This window comes from Miniopterus natalensis, chromosome X (genome assembly GCF_054644295.1).
Source record: "Miniopterus natalensis isolate mMinNat1 chromosome X, mMinNat1.hap1, whole genome shotgun sequence".
Taxonomy (NCBI): domain Eukaryota; kingdom Metazoa; phylum Chordata; class Mammalia; order Chiroptera; family Miniopteridae; genus Miniopterus; species Miniopterus natalensis.
Genome location: NC_142103.1, coordinates 68,186,179 through 68,207,335, shown reverse-complemented (window position 1 = coordinate 68,207,335; position 21,157 = coordinate 68,186,179). Strand labels below are relative to the sequence as shown.

At 42.5% G+C, this 21,157-nt stretch overlaps 1 protein-coding gene across 2 annotated transcripts in view; it reads right to left on the bottom strand.

Annotated features, from left to right (window-relative positions):
• The window catches only part of TKTL1 (transketolase like 1), a 28,057-nt gene extending 11,168 nt beyond the window's left edge, over positions 1-16,889 (bottom strand). Inside the window, exons 1-6 of one of the 2 annotated variants that reach the window (XM_016215127.2) lie at positions 16,756-16,889; positions 13,500-13,617; positions 8,504-8,601; positions 7,117-7,308; positions 6,909-7,036; positions 5,475-5,668 (exon numbers count right to left, since the gene is read on the bottom strand). In XM_016215127.2, coding sequence (XP_016070613.2) covers positions 5,475-5,668; positions 6,909-7,036; positions 7,117-7,308; positions 8,504-8,601; positions 13,500-13,617; positions 16,756-16,889 — 864 coding nt within the window. The remainder of the gene's footprint in view (positions 1-5,474; positions 5,669-6,908; positions 7,037-7,116; positions 7,309-8,503; positions 8,602-13,499; positions 13,618-16,755) is intronic. The other variant, XM_087813539.1, reaches the window with a different exon arrangement.
• Positions 16,890-21,157: the final 4,268 nt, after the last annotated feature.

Genomic DNA, 21,157 nt, shown 5'->3' with positions numbered 1-21,157 from the left:
GAATGTAGAGGAGAACTGACATCTTTACAATATTTTTCTATTAAAAAATGAGGTTTGGCATTTCCTCAAAATGTTAAACATAGAATTATAATGTGACCCAGCAATTCTACTCCTAGGTGTATACCCAAGAGAATACTGTATCTATATAAAACTTGTATACCATGTTCAAAGCAGCATGATTCACAATAGTCAAAAGGTAGAAACAACTCAAATGTCCATCAATAGATTAATGGATAAATAAAAATGTATAGTATATCTATAAAATAGAGAACTGTACATGCCATAACATGGACAAATCTCAAGAACATTGTGCTAAGTGAAATAAGCCAGACACAAAAATTCACATATTATATGATCCCATTTCTATGAAATGTCTGAAATAGGCAAATCCAGAGAGAGGAAGTAGATTAGTGGTAATAAAGGGCTGGGTGGGAATGGACAGTTATTGCGAATGGGTAAAGGGTTACTTTTTTTGGGTAATGGAAATGTTATAATATTGAGTGTGGTGATGGCTATGCAATTCTGTCAATATGCTAAAAGCAAATGGGTGGATTATATAGTGAGTTATATCTCAATGAAGCTGTTATAAAAAAAAAAAAAAAAAAGGTTTGCCTCTTCGTCTTTGTCATTCATCCAAACACAAAAATATTTTTAAAAAATAGGCAATTCATGTAGATGGTACAAAATTCAAATTATGAAAGGATGTCAAGTGAAGATGCCATCTTCTTCCTACTCTCCTATCCCCAAGCCACCCAGTTGCCCTTCCCAGAGGTAAGGGGAAATGATAGATTTTTATAGCATCTTTTTAAAAAAATTGGTATTTTGAAGAGGGGGGGGAGAGGGAGAGAGACAGACAGACAGACACATCGATTTTGTTGTTCCACTTATTTATGCATTCACTGGTTGTTTCTTGTATGTGCCCTGACTGGGGATTGAACCCACAGCCTTGGTGTATTGAGACAATGCTCTAACCAACTGAGCTACTGATTCAAGGCCTGCAGCATCCTTTCAGGAATGGTCTATGCAGAAATACTTGGTGAGCAGATCATTATGTACAAGGCATATGGGCTTCCTTTAGGGCTACAGCTTTATAGCACCTTAATATATTGTATATTTGTTTATTTTTTTGGGTTTTTTTAAGTTTTTATTGCCACTTCTCCATTTTGTTAATATAAAATAGGACTTAATCCTTGTATATTAGTTTTGCTACAGGCTCTCTTACTACACTTTAGTTCTAACCATTTCTGGTTGATTCTCTTCAGTGTTCCAGACATACGACTCTATCACCTGTAAATGATGACAGGCTTGCCTTCTTGTCAGGACTGAGTCTTTTATTGTGTTAACTGCATTGGCTAGCACTTTCAGAGTGGAGCTGACTCTCTGTCAGGTTAATGAGATGTTTTTGCCATTAGGTATGAAAAGAGCTCCAGGTTTAAGATATCTAGATTGAGAATCAAACTGAAGCATTTTACTAGTCCTACTTTGTTTCACTAAGAGTTTTTTAAAATTGATCTTAAATTTTAAGATTTAAGAGTAGGGACAGGGAGAGAGAGAAACGTCGATCAGCTGCTTCCTGCATGCCCCGTATGGGGAATTGAGCCTGCAACCCAGGCATGGGTCCTGACTGGGAATCGGACAATCTTTCATTGTAGGAGATGACACTCAACCAACTGAGCAACACCGGCCAGAGCTAGCTTTGTCATGTTTTGGCTTCATAAATGAATTGGAATGATGTGTTTGACTTTCCCTGTATTTGAGAAGGTTTGAAATAGCCTAGGAGTTACTCAGTCCTTAAGGGTTAAAAATAAGCCACTTATAACTTGGTGAGCTGACTGGCGATTTGGAGGTGTAACTCTTGAACAGTTTTCTCAATTTTCCCTATTGCTGTTGATCTACTTAAGAGTTTCCCATCTTTTAAAGTCAATTATGGTATTTTATGTATTCCTAAAAAAATGGTCCATTTTTTTTTTACAGGTTTTTCATATCAATTACCATAGAGTTGTACACTTTATCATAATTTTTTCATTGTTTTCTGCATCTATGGTTATCTCCTCTAATGACTTGCGTACTATATTAGTAATTCAGATAGTTAACTCTTACATTTGTGTATTAATGCAATTTGTTTTTTTAATTCATTAATTTTTATGAACTGGTTTGCTTCCTTAATTTTTTTCCCCCATAAAATATACATACTTCTTTTAAAAAATGAAAAGTTCCCGTAATTCCACCTTTCAGAGAAAAACAGTTCAATTTGGTCATGGCTTACTCCATGCTCTTTTGCAACTTTAAAAAACTTTAATAATAATTTGGGTAAGCTCTTAACTTTTGCTATGTTGTTTCCAATTTTACCATCGTAATCAATGGTGCAATCAACATTCATTCTGATAGATATATCATCACACTTACAGGTATTTCTGTAGGACAAATTCCTGTGAGTTGCACAGCTAGTTTGAAGGGTCTCAACAGTTAAAACTCACATTACAATTTTAACCCATATTACTAGGCCAAGAAAACATAATCACCCCTCAGAAATTCCACAAATAAATAAGGAAAATAAAGAAAGGTCAGAAATATTTTCTTCCTCCCAGGCTCACCACCTTGTTTCCTAGGTCCTGAAGAACCCGCCTACTTTGGGTCTGCTATAATATACCCAGAAGGCAGGATATAAAAATGATTATAAAGAGATTAAAGATGGCGACGGACTGAGTGGAAGCTATGCTGACACTCTCCTGGGACCAAACTGGAATTACAACTAGAATATAGAAAAACCACCCTGAATAATCCCCATCAACTGCAACTGAAGTTGAGCTGGAGAGCACCCTCATAACCAAGGACGAAAAGTGGAGACCACATAGAGAATGGTGGGAAGTGCGGAGGCGTGAGAGGGCTGACTGGGCTCCCACAGGCAGCAGCTGAAAGCCCAGAGGGATATCTCAGCTGGCGGGGGTGGGGTGGGGGGGGTGGGGTGTGTGTGTGTGTGTGTCTGTGTGTGTGTCTGTGTCTGTGTCTGTGTCCCACTGAGGACTCTGGGGCCTAAACACCAGGCTGGGTTTCCCAGCCAAAAGCACCAGAACTGAGAAAGGTGCCCACATAACCTCTGGCTGTGAAAAGCAGCAGGGTTGCTATCGGCCAGGGAGAGATGGCTAGAAATGCAGGCACCCTCTTAAAGAGCCAACACACAAAGTTCCGTGTGCAGCCACTCACCTTGGGCTCCAGCAGAGGGAAGGCAGAGTGGACTGGAGCTGTGTGAGGAGAATCTAGGGTTGTGGGCTCTGGAGATAGAGCTCAGAGGGCACACCTCTGGATACCTGTGTTAAGTCATTCCCCCATACTGCAGAGGACATCTTTCTCAGGCAGACATTTTGCCGCTTTTGCCTGGATTGGGGAAGTAATTGCCCCACCTTGCTAGAAAACCTCTCCTATACCCTAAGGAGTTTCTACAGCCTGAGGCTCATTAAGAGAATCAGATTAATCAGCCTGCAGACAGAGGCAGACCTTAGAGTGTTTTGAGTCTTTGCTTGATCTGCTTCTGGACCCAGGCCTTGGAAAAGCAGACTTTGGTGTCCACCATGGTCCTGTCCAACTGCACCCAGCCCCAGCAGAGGAGACCTCAAGCCGAGGGTGGTTGATAGCCAATCACAAACTGCGTCTGACATTGGCCTGCACCAGAGTCCCTTCAAAAAGAATGAGAGTCCTAGCAGATATACCTAATGCATAGAAACAAACCCAAACAGGCAGCCAAAATGGGGAGACAAAAATACAAGCCCCAAATGGAAGAACAAGAGAAGTTTCCAGAAAAAGAGCTGAATGAAATGGAGATAAGCACCTATCAGATATAGATTTCAGAATACTGATTGTAAGGATGCTCAACAGCATAAAAAAAGATATGGAAGCCATGAAGGAAATTAAGAATGACATAGCAAAAAAAAAAAAAAAAAAAAAAGAAGAATGACATAGCAGAAACAAAGAATACACTGGAAGGAACAAACAGCAGATTAGAGGAAGCCGAGGATCAGATCAGCGAATTAGAATCAGGATAGGAAAAAATCACCCAATCAGAGATAACAAGTCTCTACAAATTCAAGAAGATTGAAATCATATCAAACATCTCAGATCACAATGGCATGAAATTAGAAATCAACTATAGTAAAACTACACTCAAAAACATTCAAACACATGGAGGCTAAATAGTATGTTATTAAACAATGAATGGGTTACCAATAAGATCAAGAAATAAATAAAAAACTTCCTGGAAACATGAAAATGAACACAACACAAAACCTATGGGACACAGTGAAAGTAGTCCTAAGAGGAAAGTTCACAACACTACAGGCCTACCTCAAAAAGCAAGAAAAAGTTTTAGTAAACTATCTAACTCTACAACTTAAAGAATTAGAAAGCTCCCCTGTGAAGCCATCCGGACTAGGGCTTTTGTTTGCTGGGAACTTTTTTTATTACTGCTTTGATTTCATCAGTTGTTATTAGCCTATTCAGGTTTTCTGATTTTTCCTGATTCAGTTTTACATGATTTCACTCCTATGTGGAATCTAATAAACAAAATAGACTGAGAAACAAAATAGATGCAGAGACATAGAAGCAAGGAAGAGAGTGATGAATCTCAGTGGGAAGGCGGGGGTGGGGGAGTGGGGGGGAGAGATCAAAGAACTTATATGCATATATGCATAACCCAGGGACACAGACAATAGTGTGGTAAAGGCCTGAGGTGGAGGGGATCTATGGGGGGAAAAAAGGGGCGGATATCTAATACTTTCAACAAAAATAAATTTAAAAAAATAATAAAAAGTAAAACTTAAATTTTTTAAAAAAATGATAAAAATGAAAAGACTTTATGTCCATGGTTTCATGCCTAATTTGTTTCCTTTTTGAAGAATTGGTCTTTTTAATTCTTACTTGTGTAATCCAGGAAGGTCAAAAGATCAGCCCAGCCAGGCCCTCAACCTTAGAGCAGACAGAATTTTTTCATGCACAGTAGATTGCCAAATCACAAACTGATTTTAGGAAGCAAGCAAAAGCTACACAATGCTAGGCACTAATAAGTAGCAAATGATTGATAAGAAAATTCACAGATGTAAGTTTGAAATCAAAGAATATCAGACATAGTAAAAGAGAACCCATCTTTACTGCTTATAACTTTATTTTTTTAAATGTTTTTATTGATTTCAGAGAGAAGAAGGGAGGGGGGAGAGATAGAAACATCAATGATGAGTCATTGATCGCTGCCTCCTGCATGCCCCACACTGGGGATTGAGCCTACAACTCAGGCATGTGCCCTGACCGGTAATCAAGCTGTGATCTCCTGGATCATAGGTTGATGCTCAGCCGCTGAGCCACGCTGGCTGGACTTGCTTATACCTTTTAAATGTCACACCATCTAATAATTGGTTCATCTATGGATATGAGTAAATAAAGAGTCCTGTGGATTTAGAAAGTAGAGAACAAAGCAGTTTGCTTACCTTGTCACCAACTTCGTAAGCAGGTGGAGAGGTCATCTCTATGTCCGTGATGTTGATTTGAGGCGAGTCTTCAACAGGGGGTTTTGGTTCGAGCTGCCTGTTGGTCTCTATCTGGCTCTCAATTAGTTTGATAATTGCATCTGCTCTTTCTGTTGGCATTGGCTTTCCATGCCAATTTTCTGCATCCTCAACACCTGCAACCAAAGTAATAAAAGACGTTCATTCTATGAATATTTAATAAGCACCTGTTAGGTCATCTGAAAGATATCCTGATGGAAAAGATGTCAGCCAAGGGCTCACAGGAGTAAAAATCTCGCACAGCTGGAGATGGTATTGCACTCCCAAAGAACAGCCTGGACAAAGGCTCAGAGGCTTTTGAATGGGCCACTGGTCCATGTGCTGGTGAATGGAGGGGAGAGTGAGGGAGATGAGGCTGGAGAGACAGGCAGGGCAGACCATGGAGGATCCCATATGTATAAGGAGCTTTGAGTTTTGTCCAAAACGAGATGGGAAACCACTGAAGGGTTGGAGTGGGGGAGGTGACTGATCAGACCTGTGGTGTAGAAAGACCACAGTAGCCCTGTGGGGACTAGCTTGTGGAGATAGCAGTTAGGAAGAGATGGCAGGGGTCTGGGCAGGAGAGATGAAAAGGAGTGAAAAGATTTGAGATATACTTTAGGGGTAGAAGTCAGAACTGATAGTGGACTGGGTATGTATGTAGGAGGGGCATGTAAGGGAAAGGGAGAGGCAGAGGCAAGGATGATACCCAGGTTTCTGCCAGAAGCAAATCGGTCAGGCGGTCATTTCCTGAACTGGGGATACCATAGTAAGACTATTCTGGGGAGGAGCCAGAAAGAACACTTTTATTCTAAAATTTCTTTATTAAAACACAACAGAAATTACACCCTTTCCAACTATCTATATTTGAGATGAACAACTTTAGGTGCTAGCTTTGAAATCTACAAGACGATTTTCAAAACCCCTTCCTTCCCCAGGCCCTCCGTCACACAGCTACCTTTCCTAGAGGTACCACTTTACTAGTTGCCTATGTTTCCCCTGATGGTGTGGGCACAGGCAAACGTGAGTGTGTACACCCTTATTTACATATCTGCTCATGCATGTAGTAGCACCTTCTCACTCTGCAGTCCTGTGGAGATCGTTCCCTGCTAGCCCTCTAACTGGACTATCCTCCTAGCTACTCTCTCCTGTAGGCAGAAAATCACTGCTCACTTGTTGGACATCTGTGCTTCCCCTCTTACCCTAACAAGACACGCTATCTATAAAAGCCAAGGAGAACAAGAGATTCCAGAACATATTTCAGGCATAGTCATTGTGCACTAAGTCAGTTGTCTGCCTGGCCAGCCTGAGTCTCCTGCCTTGTCTTCTGTGCAGATACATGTTTCTAATAACCCCAAGCAGAAAACACTTGTTTACTTGGAGTGCCCCGGCCCTTGAAGGTCTTGGCAATTACAGCAGTAGGCTTGTTCTTCACTTGAGTTGCTTGCCAGAACACCTCGCACAGTGCCTCAACGTCACGACCATCCACCACGTAAGTGTTCCACCTGTCAAACAAGGAGGCAGCCAGGTTACAAGGTGAAGGGTGGATGGGGTAGAAAGAGGTGGCATAAAACAGGTCAGTTACCCAAAGGCTTCGCAGCGCTTCTGATAGATGTCTATGCAGTTCTCAATGGGCAAGACGCCACTGTGTCCTAGGCGGTTCACGTCAAAGATGGCCATGAGATTATCCAGATTGTAGTGAGAACCGAAGGCCAACGCCTCCCAGACGGAGCCTTCCCAAGATTCGCCATCTCCCAAGAGGCAGAACACTCGGTAGCTGGGGCAAGCCAAAAGAAGTTTAGGACTCTGCTCGGGTCTCTCCAGGGTCACTCAAGCAAATACATTTCATGGAGACAAAGGAACAGCCCAGAGGCAACTGCTTCAGATCATCAATTTCCTAAGATTATTTTTCTTGTCCACCCAGTTCAAACTCACCATCTGAGGAAACACAGCTTTAAAAGCTTGGGCCTCATGAGTTGGGCTTCACCTTTGGCTAGTTTTCTCATTCTAGCTGTAAAGGCTACTTTGAGGTTCTGCCACTTCTCTGGGCTCAACAAACAAGAGGGGATGGGAAGAAAGCAGCTCCCTTAAACACCCAAACATTTACATACACAGTTTTTTTGTAAGCTCCATTTTAAGCACTGCCACATTCTACTTCTGACCTTACAAATTTATTTACAATAATCACAATAATCAAAACACTCTACACCTCAGGAGCATATGTTCTGTTGTAAATGGTAAACTCCTTCATAGCAGAAACATGAAACATTTATATCAATAAAACACAACCCAGACCCCACAAAAATGCTATAAGTTTTAAAAAGTGATTAACTGCAGGATAGGGACTAATAGAACCAATAATGACGAGATAAAAATGTCAACACTTATGGGAAATGGAACAGGGCAGCTGCCTGAGCAGTGGAGGAAGCATGAATTGCCTCCAGAGGGGCCGTCTGGGCTGGAACTGGGGACTGAGGGGCTCTGAACATGCACACTACCACAGCCCCTGGGTCCCCCACACCCAGCCACCCAGCCTCTGCCTTGTTCCCATTTCAGCAGCAGCTGGGCACATGCCCCTGTAAGAAAGGCACTGATCTGCCTGTCTTCAGAAAGGTGGAACCACTCCAGAAAAAGAAATCTTTGATTATATTAATATTTAGGGGTCCCCAATGCAAAGGCAAATGTGCCATCTGTTCACTCTCTAGTAAAGCTCACCGAGACATGGAGAACAGGAAGACGTCTTTCTTAGGAAAGATTAGAGTCCCAATAGTCTAGTTTCTATATGGCAGGCGGCACTTAGCCCAATCAGAGATACTAGAACAGTTTCCAGAAACGTGATTTCTATACTTCTTGAACACTTGGTAACCTGAACTTTCACAATAATCATTGTCTTTCCAAACTAATAAGCCATAAAGCCAAAGTGCCTGGGGTGGTATGGGAACAGTTAAGTGGTTTCTGGGTAAGCACCTTACCTGGCATTGTCAAAGTACTTGCCAGTATATGCCATCCCACACGCAGCCCCCAGTCCTGGTCCAAACCATCCGATTGCCACATCAACAAATGCCAGTCGCTGTAAGAGAAGGTACCAAATGAACCTAGGTACACATGCAGGACACACATGAATCAGGAAGTTGAGGATCAGGCAAACTTCTGGCATTGAGCACAGGCTGCTCCTCAGAACGGCCCCTCCCACCCTGTGGGGTGACTTCCTCTTCACTACACCCACATGCACCCTAAGTCTCAGATCACAGAGACAGGGGAACCATAGGTAATCAATGCAATGTGGCAAGGGCGACTGGAGCTTTCGGAACATAGAGGGAGGCTTTTCCTCCATATGGCAGGCTAAACAGAGCCCAAGAGCAAAGCAGAAAACATAAGCATGAACCTTGCCATTTCACAAGGCCTTTTATCCACAGCCATGCACAAACCAAATATTCAATCCTTTTGGAGAACATGGGTTAAGACACACTGAACTTATTCATCCTCCCACTGCCACCATCTCAGGCTGGCCACAAACATCTCTTCCCTCCATCACTGCAGTGGCCTCCCTGCTCCTCCATACCCATTCTCAACATAGCTGCCACGGAGAGCCTGTTAAAACCTAACCCTGCTTCTTACTCTCTGCCAAAAACCAACCAAGGTCTTGGCATCTTGTACCAAGTAGAGCCCAAGTTCTTTCACTGGCCTGTTCACTCCTCTGTGCTCCCCCACTCTCCCTCCCACCACTCCAGTGCCCTGGCTTCCTTGCTGCCCCTTGAACACACTGGGCATATGCCTGCTTCAGGGTCTTAGCACTTGCAGCTCCCTCCTCCCCAAGTGCCCAGTGCTTGTGCCTAAATAGGTGCAAAGCTCACTCTCTCACCTCTTCCAAAATTCTGCTTGAATGCCAGCACCATGGCTGTCCTGGACCATCTCTTTCAACTAGTAACTCCTACCCCTCCACTTCCCTTGGATCCAGGATGCTCAGCCCCATCTGACATGCTCTCTATCTACAGATCTGTTTCGTCTCTGCTCCCTCCCTCCATTCAAATGTCAGCTCCAATCAAGCAGAAGTTGGTGTGTGTGGTCACTACCATGGTTGGGTATTTGTTAGTCTCAGATCCCTCTCCCTTCCACTTCACCATATTCCTCTGCTCCTCCCAGGGCTCCTGACCTTCCCTAGCTTTCTTCACATGCTCTGTGACCGCAGAGACTCCCTCTCCATTTTACATCTCTATCCCCACAGAACTGTTTCACCGAAGTCTCTCCTGATGTCACCTCTAGCTCCATCCTTTCCCCCATGATTCCTTCCTTATTCCTGTAACGAGCTCTAGCTCCCAGTCACCTTGCATGCCCTTGGACCCAGCCTGTGCTCTGCACTCAGATAAACTCTGCTTCTTCCTGTGTTTTAAAGAGGGGCAAGTGAAACTACCTCCTCAAGGCTGTACTTTGTGGGTATGATGGAGACGAGAGCCCTCCTTAGGCGGCAGGAGGCTTCAGGGTTGACTGAGAAGATTAACGGGGCACCAGCACAATGCTGGCATGGCTGAAGTATCCCCACATGGGTTCCCTTCTCTTCTCCAAGAACCCTTATGCTCTGGAGGGAGACACTCATAATTGAGGGGGGCCAAGAGCTAGAATAAAGATGTGTACAAGGTGCTATGGACACCCAGAAAAGAAAGACTTCTCTTCCATGTTCTCATCTTTGTTCCAGCATAAAGTGCACATCAAGAACAAGTTTACAGAAAGGCCTTCTGGTTACTTTCCAGGCCTACTTGGCTGAAGGAAACATAAGAGCTGATAAAACAAAAACAAAGGCCTGGGTAGGGGGTTGGGGGCATTGTAAGCTCCCCCCTGCCACAGGCCTTCAGCACCCTGAAGGCTCTAAGGCAATTCAAGCACCTGTCAGCTACACTGCCAGGCTTTAGCAGTCAGCCTTCCAATGTACTTGTCTGCATTAGACATTCGTATACCAAAAGCACTGACTGATCATGAAGACCCTGGTTCCTCGGTTTGTATTGGAGTCCATTTACTCCACTCCCAGTGAAAGCCAAGATGAACCATGCTTCTGTGTATTTTTTCCTTTCTCCAATTTTACCTGCTGATTAAATCTGATGAACACAAATTCTGGCAACTAAATCATGCCCAGCCTGCTACTTTGTGCCAGAAAGCCTCTTTATCCCTCTAAGATCAATGTCTCCGATTATTTGATAGGATAGCAGTGAATATGGGATAGTCTAGGCACCTTTCCTTTTTCTAAACCAGAGATCTAAACATTCATACTGTGTTTGTACACTCATATTTGATTTTTATTGAAAAGGAAGTTCAAACTTATAGGAAAGTTTTAAGGAGAGTATAAACATGTCCCATGTTCTCTTCACCTAGATTCACCAACTATTACTAATGGACAATTTTTGCTTCATCTCTATCTTCACACACACACACACACACACATTTACATTTTGCCAAACCTCATTTGAGATTATGTTTCAGACACAAAGACAGAGTCATAACCCCAGGTACTTCGGCCAAGCCCGTATTCCCACTGTTTTTAAACTACTTCCTGCTGCCTAGATCTGGGGTTTCTGTTTGTACATGGTACTCTACTAGTTGAGTTTTAAATATGTTTTTATTGATTTTTATAGAGAGAGGAAGGGAGAAGGATAGAGAGAAAAACATTGATGTGGGAGAAACATCATTGATTGGCTGCCTCCTGCATGCTTCTCACAGGGGATCAAGCCCACAACCTGGGCATGTGCCCTGACCAGGAATCAAACTGGTGTCCTCTTGGTTCCTGGGTCGACGCTCAACCACTGACCCACACAGGTTGGGCAAGTTTTAAATGATTTGTTCAGGCCCTGGCCAGTGTGGATCAGTTGATTAGAGCATAGTCCCATGCACCAAAGGGTTTTGGGTTTGATTCCTGACTCAGTCATGGCACATAACCAGGTTGTGGGTTCAATCCACAGTCAGTTGGGGCACATACGGGAGGCAATGGATCAATGTTTCTCTTTTTCTAGAATCAATGAAAAAAAGCAAACCCACAACATATCCTTGGGTGAGGATACAAACAAACAAACAAACAAACAAACAAACAAACAAACGATTTGCTCAGGATGCAACAAACTTTCAGATAGCATCAAAGAGCTGCATAGAGCCCTAGCAGGGTTGGCTCAGTGGTTAGAGTGTCGGCCTGTGTACTGAAGGGTCCTGGGTTCAATTCCGGCCAAGGGCACATATCCCACTCGGTTGCAGGCTAGATCCCCAGTCTGGGGTGCATGCAGGAGGCAACCAATCAATGTGTCTTTCTCACATCAATGTTTCTGTTTCTCTCTTTCTCCTTTCACTCTCTATGAAAAGCAATGGAAAAAATAATCCTTGGGTGAAGATTTAAAAAAAAAAAAAAAAAGCTATACAGAGCTTTACATTTTTCTAAATCAACCTTGCTTTTAACAGTCTTTTTCTTTCCCATCCCCCATTGTAATGAGGTACCTGGCACTATACCTAATCTAATGAGAAAGTCTCCCATTGGTATCAAGTCAAATGTGCAGAGAAATGGAAGAGAAAGCTGAATGAAAGGGATAGGATGCCTCTCCAAATCCAATTCAATTTTCCTAAAGCTCAGCAAGTTGGATCTGCTATGTTGCCCACCTCTACCCAGGTGTGACAGAGGATGGGAACAGCATGACCCTGCCAAGGGGCTTTAGTGATATGTGGTGTGAGGAGGGGCACCACCAAAGGAAAGGAAGGGTGGCCAGTTGCCACAAGTCATCCTTCCTACCATACAGTCCTCCCTAGAACACTTTTTAGATCTGTATGAGGTACTATGGTCTAAATGTTTGTGTCTGCCCCAAATCCCTATGTTGAAAACCTAATTAGGAGATAGTATTAGGAGGTGGGGGTCTCTGGGTGGTGATTAGGTCACAAGAGCAGAACCTTCAAGAATGGGATTAGGCCCAGCCGGGCGTGGCTCAGCGGTTGAGCGTTGACCTAGGATCCAGGCAATCGGGGTTCGATTCCCGGTGAGGGCACATGCCCAGGGTTGCAGGCTCGATCAATGACTCTCTCATCATTGATGTTTCTATCTCTCTCTCTCCCTCTCCTTTCCTCCCTCTGAAATCAATAAAGCTATATTTTAAAAAAGAGGAAAAAAAATTTAAAAAAAAAATTTAAAAAAATGGGATTAGTGTCCTTATAAAAGAGGCCTCAGAAAGACCACTTCTTCCATTTGAGAAGTCTGTGACTAGGTAGAGGGCTCTCACCAGAACGTGACCATGCTGTGAAAAATGAATTCTTATTTTTTATAAACCACTCAGTCTGTGGTATTTTGTTATAGTAGCCCAAATGGATTAAGAGGTAAGGCAAAGAAAGAAGAACCAAAAAGATAAAGCCTGGCCGGGAGTGGCTCAGCGGTTGAGCGTCCACCTAGGATCCAGGAGATCGAGGTTCGATTTCCGGTCAGGGCACATGCCCGGGTTGCGGGCTCGATCAATGACTCTCTCATCATTGATGTTTCTATCTCTCTCTCCCCCTCTCCTTTCCTCTCTCTGAAATCAATAAAGATGTATTTTAAAAAAACCAAAAACCTCTTTAAAAAAAAAAAAAAGATAAACAGAGCCCATTTCAGGCCTTGTTTGCCACGTGGTGGCTTTATTTTTTGTTTATCCTCATCTGAGGATCTTTTTTCCATTGACTTTTAGGGAAGGAGTGAAGGGAGATGGGAGGGGAGAGAGAAAGAGAGAGAGATAACAATGTGAGCGAGACACACCAATTGGTTGGCTCCCGAATGTGCCCAGACCAGGGCAGGGATCAAGCACCCAACCCAGGCACACACCCTTGACTGGGAATAGAACCTGTGTGTAGGCCAGGTGCTCCAGTGTGTAGGCTGATGCTCCAACCACTGAACAACCCAGCCAGGGCCACATGGTGGCTTTAAAAGTGAGTTTAAGTTAGCATCTGAGTAGGCCCTGGGCTCTCATGCCTGCTAACCTTGCAAAGGATGAATCGATCGTTGTTCGGGTTCTCTGGGTCTTCCTGTTTGTATTTCATGACGTGGAAGAACAGCACAGACATGATCTCAGCAGCACTGCTACATGATGTGGGGTGGCTGAAAGACAGATATGGCACAAGTCATTTCTCACAGGTGACTCACTAGGGACAAGTGCATGGGGAGGTTTTTCAGCACAGTCTCCTCAGACCAGAAGCAGTAGTTATTACTCCCAGCTCTGGAAGAATTCAGCCAAGGGAAAGGGATGCAGGGCCACTGCCTCCCAAGCTCAGTTTTTAAGGATGCTTTAAGGCCCAGTAGCCTCACAACTTGGTGATTCCACAAGCACTTGAACAGTTTTTCACTTGTTTGAATTTATCTGTGATATCATTAGTCAGAAATGCCATGCAGCAGAAATAAACCCATGCATATATGGTCAACTAATATTTGACAAGGGAACCAAGAAAACTCAATGGAGAAAGGACAGTCTCTTCAATAAATGGTGCTGGGAAAATTGGATAATAACATGTGAAAAAATGAAACTAGACCCCTATATTATAACATTCACAGAAATTAACTTGAAATGGATTAAGAGGAAAATGTAGGACCAGAAACTATTAAACTCCTAGAAGGAACCACAACAAAAGTCTCCTTGACATGGGTCTTGGTAGTAATTTTTTGGATATGACACCTACAGCTCAAGCAACAGAATAAAAAATAAACAAATGGGACTAGATCAAACTAAAAAAAGCTTCTGCATAGCAAAGGAAACCATCGACAAAATGAAAAAGACAACCTGTTATATGGGGAAAAAATTTGTAAACCATGTATCTGATAAGGGGTTAATATCCAAAATATATAAAGAACTCATACAACTCAATAGCAAAACCCTCCCCCAATCTCTTCCACACACTCTGAAAAGCAATGAAAAAAATATCTCTGGTGAGGATTTAAAAAAAAAAGATTTTAGGCCCAAGTCATGCACATTAATATCTCCGTTTCAAGTTTCACAACACAGAAAATGAAGACGTAAGACTTCTTGCCATGCAAGTATCCCCTAGGGGGATGATTTGGATTTAAAAGCTGTTAGAGCCTGGCCAGGGTGGCTCAGCAGTTGAGCACTGACCTATGATCCAGGAGATCATGGTTTGATTCCCAGTCAGGGCTCAATCCCCAGTAGGGGGCACGAAGGAGACGGCCAATCACTGACTCTATCATTGATGTTTCTATCTCTGTCTCTCCTCCTTTCCCTTCCTCTCTCTGAAATCAATAAAGCCATATATATATATATATATATATATATATATACATATACATATACATATATTTTAAAAGGCTGTTAGAGATCCCTTGAGAAAATGCAAACCTGAATTAAGTTTGAAGGTGAAGGGAGCAAAATGGAAGTTTAAAAAAATCCAAAAATAGGCAGGTCTTAAATGTAACCAATGGGTCAAAGAAGAAATCACAAGAGAAATTAGAAAATACTTAACACAAATGAAAATGAAAACACAACATACCAAAATTTATGGGTTGCGGCAAAAGCAGTGCAAGGAGGGAAATTATAACTGCAAACACTTACATTAAAAAAGAAAGATCTCGCCTGGCCAGGCATGGCTCAGTGGCTGAGCATCAACCTATGATCCAGGAGATTGAGGTTAGATTCCTGGTCAGGGCACATGCCCAGGTTGCGGGCTTGATCCCCAGTGTGGGGCGTGGAGGCAGCTGATCAATGACTCTCTCATCATTGATGTTTCTATCTCTCTCTCTGAAATCAGTAAAAATATATTTTTTTTAAAAAGAGAGATCTCATCCTAGCTGGTTTGGCTCAGTGGTTAGAGCGTCAGCTCCAGGAATGAAGCGTCGGGGTTGATTCTGGCCAGGGGCATGTACCTTGGTTGCAGGCTCCATCCCCAACTCCGGTTGGTACACATTCGTGAGGCAACCAATCAATGTGTCTCTCTCACATTGATGTTTCTCTATCTTTCTCTCTCTCCCTCCCACTCTCTCTGAAAAGCAATGGAAAAAATATCCTCCAGTGAGGATAAAAAAAAAAAAAAAAAATCTCAAATAAAAAACCTAATTTTACAAATTTTGAAACAGAAAACTAAATCCAAAGCTACCAGAAAGAAAATAAAGATTAGAGCATAAATAAATGACACCAGGAAAACAGAGAAAATAAGCAAAAACAATCTGGTTCACTGAAAAGATTAACAAAATTAACAAACCTTTAGCTAGATTGACTAAGTAAAAAAAAAATTACTAAATTTATTAAATCGGATTTGAAATTACTAATTTCATTCAAGAAATGAAAATAACCTAGAAGAAATTTCTAGAAACAGAAAACCCAAGACTGAGTAACAGAGAAATAGAAAATCGGAATAAAACCACAACAAACAAGGAGATTGAATCAGTAGTCAAAAACTTCCCAAACAAAAACTCTGGACCTGATTTTTTTTTTTATTGGTTTGAGAGGAGAGGAGGAGGAGTGAGGGAAGGAAGGAAGGAGGGAGGGGGGAAGGGAGGAGGGAGAGACAGACAGACATCAAGTGGTTGCCTCCGGCAAGCGCCCCAACCAGGATGGAACCCTGATCGGGAATCAAACCCACCACCCTCCTGGTGTATGGGACCACGCTCCAACCAACTGGGCCACACCAGCCAGGGCCGGACCTGATTTTTAAAGAATTAACATCAATCCTCAAACTCTTCTTTAAAAAAAAAAACTGGAGGGAAACACTGAAACTCATTCTGAAGCGAACATTGCCCTTACACTAAAACCAAACACCTTACAAGAAAACTGCTAACATCTCTTAGGAATATTGATACAAAAGATCCTGAACAAAATACTAGCAGACCCCACAGCCCCCTTTTAGGCTTTATTTCTTTAAACTCCCACACCCTGGGTTTTGGGACCCTGGCGATGAGGGCAACCACTTACACAGAAAACCCCGGGCCTTCCCGCTCCAATGCTAGCCCGCTCCAATCCCCAGGATGGCCCCTTGCCCCCACTGGCCCCAGTCGGTTCCCGGGGACCGAGGGGTGAGGGGCTAGTACCTGAGCATGTGGCGGCCACTAAATGAACCAGTGGCAGCCACACTTGGCTGGCGCCTGGGGTGGAAGCCAAACCCCGGTGGTCCAAAATCGGGCCTATACGACCAAGCCCACCCAGTTCCAACGGCTCACTTCACCTTACTCCCCTCATGACCGCTTGGCCTGCGGCTCGGAGCGGGACCCACTTTGGCCTCGATGAAGGCGCCTTACCCGGTGCTCGAGGCACATGTGGCCCTGATGGAATGGATGCGCAGGCGATTGGCCAGGTCCCGTAGCACCTGCACAGTATCCGCATCAGGTTTGTCTTCTTCGGCCATGGCAACGCTCACCTCAGCATCCGCCATGACTGCTACTCCTTCAGAGCCTGAGGAGAAAATGGCGTTGAGGGTGCTCTTCCGGCTTTTATAGGGCCCCTGCCTTGGCTCCCTCCGCGCAGCTCCTTCCGCACATGGCTCCCTCCGCGCACCCAATTAAATGGATTTTGAACATTTCTCATTTGCATATATGACAATTTTCAAAATCATCTAATTTCTTTATATCTTCCCTCGTGTTATTAGTTCAAAGAGGATTGCCTTTGTTCGTGAGTTCAGGGTCTACTTTTGGGATTGTACGTGAGTCCAGGATCTACTTTTGGGTTATTAAAAAGTTCTGGAACTAGATACTGTGGTGGTTGACAAGATGGCGAAAATAGTAAAGTGGTCTTCGTTTCGCACACTTTAAAATAGTTTCATTGGGGAAGTTTGTTTTGCACATTTTCTCACACTTTTAAGAGAGCTACACTGTAATTTTACAATTTTCGGGTACCCCCTTATAGCAGCCCAGTTCCTAGGTCAGTTTCTCAGCACATGAGGCGGGCTGAGAGCTCTGAAACAGCACGGTGTCTCTGCCCTGACCATTTTTGACAGAATCTTCCGTCTGGCAAGACCTGTGTGAGTGTTCAGGTGGCATTACCCCAACGCTGGCCAGCAGCTTTCCAAGGAAGCCTGACTTGAGGGGGTTCCCGTTGATTTTATGTAGGAAGGTCCCCATATGTATACGAAGGTCACACTGTGTCTCGGAGAGCTCGTCTCTCTCTGATTTTGAGACGGTCTACCAAGAACCAGCCTTGCTCCCAGCGACACCATCTCCACATTATACCTAAGTTTAACCACTGGGAAGCATCTTGAAAACTGCCGACCTCCGGAGAGCCCCAAATGTCCCTGAATGTGGCTAGACGGCTAGACGTTCACGTTCTTGCTTGGTTAAAGGGTAGTGCATTGAAATTTTTCATCGATACTCCTGACGGCGCAAGAAAAACTCTGCCCCTATGCGCTCCTACTCGCAGAATACGTGAGTGCTCATTTTCTCACGCCATCCACACTGGATATTGTTAGCCTTTTTAATGTGTGGCGTTCTGATGGGTGAGAAAATTATATTTAATAATTGCTTTCATTTACATTTGCCCAAATTCCTTGCAGTGGCACATTTATCATATGTTTATTGCCATTTGAAGTCCGTCCTTTCTGAATTGTCTATTGCACCTTTTACTGTTTTTATATTGGATTATTTCTCTTTAGCTTCCTAATTTGTAGGATTTCTTTGTGTTGATTAGCCTCTTGTCTATTAGAGATATAGCAAATCTCTTCATCTCAATCTGTTGCTTTTTACACTTGATCTTAGCCAAAAGGCCGAGAAATGATCATTCTGTTGCCTTTTTAAAAAAAATGTTAGCAGAGATACTTTAAGAATCAAGTGTTTGAACCAAAACCTAACTTTAAGCTTTTTCTCCATAAGAATGTTTTAAAACACCTTTATGCAGTAAAATATGTAAATCTTTTGCTTCATGGCATTTTGGGTTGAGTGGTTTAAAAAGATCTCCAAAGATTATAATAATATTCCTATTATGTCCTCCTAATACTTTTACAGTTTCATTTTTATGTCTAGTTCTTTATCCTGTCTCAAATTTATTATTGCATATGTTAGGAAACACTCTAACTTAATTTCAAAAAGCCAGTTGTCTCAAGACCATATTTACTATTCTTTTTCAAAAACTTCTTAGCCCTTTTTGCATGTTTTCTTCCAAATAAATTTTGAAATCAACTTTTTTTTTTTTAAATCCTCACCCAAGGATATTTTTTCATTGCTTTTCAGAGAGAGTGGAAGGGAGAGAGAGAGAGAAACATCAGTGTGTCTCCAATTGGTTGCCTCTTGCACTCCCCAATTGCCTCCTGCACACACCCCAACCGGCTGGGGATCAAGCTTGCAACCAAGCTTTGTGCACTTGACTGGAATGGAACCTGACACCCTTTAGTCTGCAGGCCGAGGCTCTAACTACTGAGCCAAACAGACTAGAGCTGAAATGAGCTATTTTTAAGATTCATAAGACATTCCTTTTTTTTTTTTTATTGTTCAAAATATTACAGATGTCCCCTTTTCTCCCCATTGACCCCTTCCACCATGCACCCACCCCCTTTCCCAGTCCCTCAACACACCATTGTCTGTGTCCTTGGATTACGCATACATGCATATAAATTCTTTGTTTAATCTCTCCCCTCCTCCACCTTCCCTCTGAGATTTGTCAGTCTGATCCATGCTTCCATGTCACTGAATCTATTTTGTTCATCAGTTTAGTAAGTTCTTTAGATTCCACAAATAAGTGACATCATGTGATGTTTGTCTTTCTCTGCCTGGCTTATTTCGCTTAGCATAATATTTTCCAGGTCCCTCCATACTGTCCCAAAGGGTACGAGATCCTTCTTCTTTACAGCTGCGTAGTATTCCATGATATAAGTGTCCCACAGCCTTTTTATCTGCTCATCTACTGATTGGCACTTGGGCTGTTTCCAGATCTTAGCTATTGTAAATTGCACTGCTATGAACGTAGGGGTGCATATATTCTTTCTGATTAGTGTTTCAGGATTCTAAGGATATATTCCTGGAAGTGGAAACAATGGGTCAAAAGGCAGTTCCATTTTAAATTTTTTGAGGAACCTCCATACTGTTTTCCATAGTGGCTGCACCAGTCTGCGTTCCCACCACCAGTGTACTAGGGTGCTCTTTTCTCCACACCCTGGCCAGCACTTGTAGTTTGTTGATTTGTTGATGGTAGCCATTCTAACAGCTGTGAAGTGATATCTCATTGTGGTTTTAATTTGCACCTCTCTGATGATTAGTGATGTTGAGCATTTTCTCATATGTCTCTTGGACATCTGTATGTTCTCTTTTTGAGAACTGTCTGTTCAACTCCTTTGCCCATTTTTTAATTGGATTGTTTGTCTTCCTCTTGTTGAGTTGTATGAGTTCTTTGTACACTTTGGAAATTAGCCCCTTATCAGATGCATTGTTGGCAAATATCTTCTCCCATACCGTGGGCTTCCTTTGTATTTTGAGGCTTATTTCTTTTCTTTTTTTAAAAATATATCTTTATTGATTTCAGAGAGAGGAAAGGAGAGGGAGAGAGAGAGATAGAAACATCAATGATGAGAGAGTCATTGATCGAGCCCACAACCAAGGGCATGTGCCCTGACCGGGAATCGAACCCCGATCACCTGGATCCTAGGTCGACGCTCAACCGCTGAGCCACGCCCGGCCGGGCTTGAGGCTTATTTCTTTTGCTGTGCAGAAGCTTTTTAGTTTGACATAGTCCCATTTGTTTATTTTCTCCTTTCTTTCTCTTGCCTTAGGAGATGTATCAGTGAAAATTCCACTACACGAGAGGTCTGTGATTTTACTGCCTATGGTTTCTTCCAGGATTTTTATGCTTTCTGGACTTACATTTAAGTCTTTTATCCATTTTGAATTTATTCTTGTGTATGGAGTAAGTTGGTGATCTAGTTTCATTTTTTTGCATGTATCTGTCCAATTTTCCAAGCACCATTTATTGAAGAAACTGTCTTTACTTCATTGTATGCTCTTGCCTCCTTTGTCAAATATTAACTGACCATAATGGTGTGGGCCTATTTCTAGGGTCTCTGTTCTGTTCCATTGATCTATATGCCTGTTGTTGTACCATTACCTGGCTGTTTTGATTACAATGGCTTTGTAATACAGTTTGATATCCAGTAAAGTGATCCCTCCAACTCTGTTCTTCTTTCTCAAGATGGCTGCAGCTATTCAGAGTCTTTTTTGGTTCCATATAAATTTTTGGAATATTTGTTCTAGCTCTGTGAAATATGCTCTTGGTTTTTTAATAAGAATTGCATTGAATCTATAGATTACTTTGGGTATTATGGACATTTTAATGATGTTAATTCTTCCAATCCGTGAACATGATATATCCTTCCATTTCTTTGTATCTTCCTCTATTTCTTTTTCCAGTGTCCTATAGTTTTCCAAGTACAGGTCTTTTACATCCTTGGTTAAGTTTATTCCTAGGTATCTTATTTTTTTAGTTGTAGCGGTAAATGGTATTGTTTTTTTAGTTTCTCTTTCTGAGTTCATTTTTGGTGTATAAAAATGACGTCGATTTTCAGATTTTGATTTTGTATCCAGCTACCTTGCCGAATTCATTTATCACATCTAGTAGTACTTCGGTGGATTCTTTAGGGTTTTCTACGTACAAGATCATGCCATCTGCAAATAAAGACAGTTTTACTTCCTCTTTCCAATTTGGATACCTTTGATGTTTTCTTCC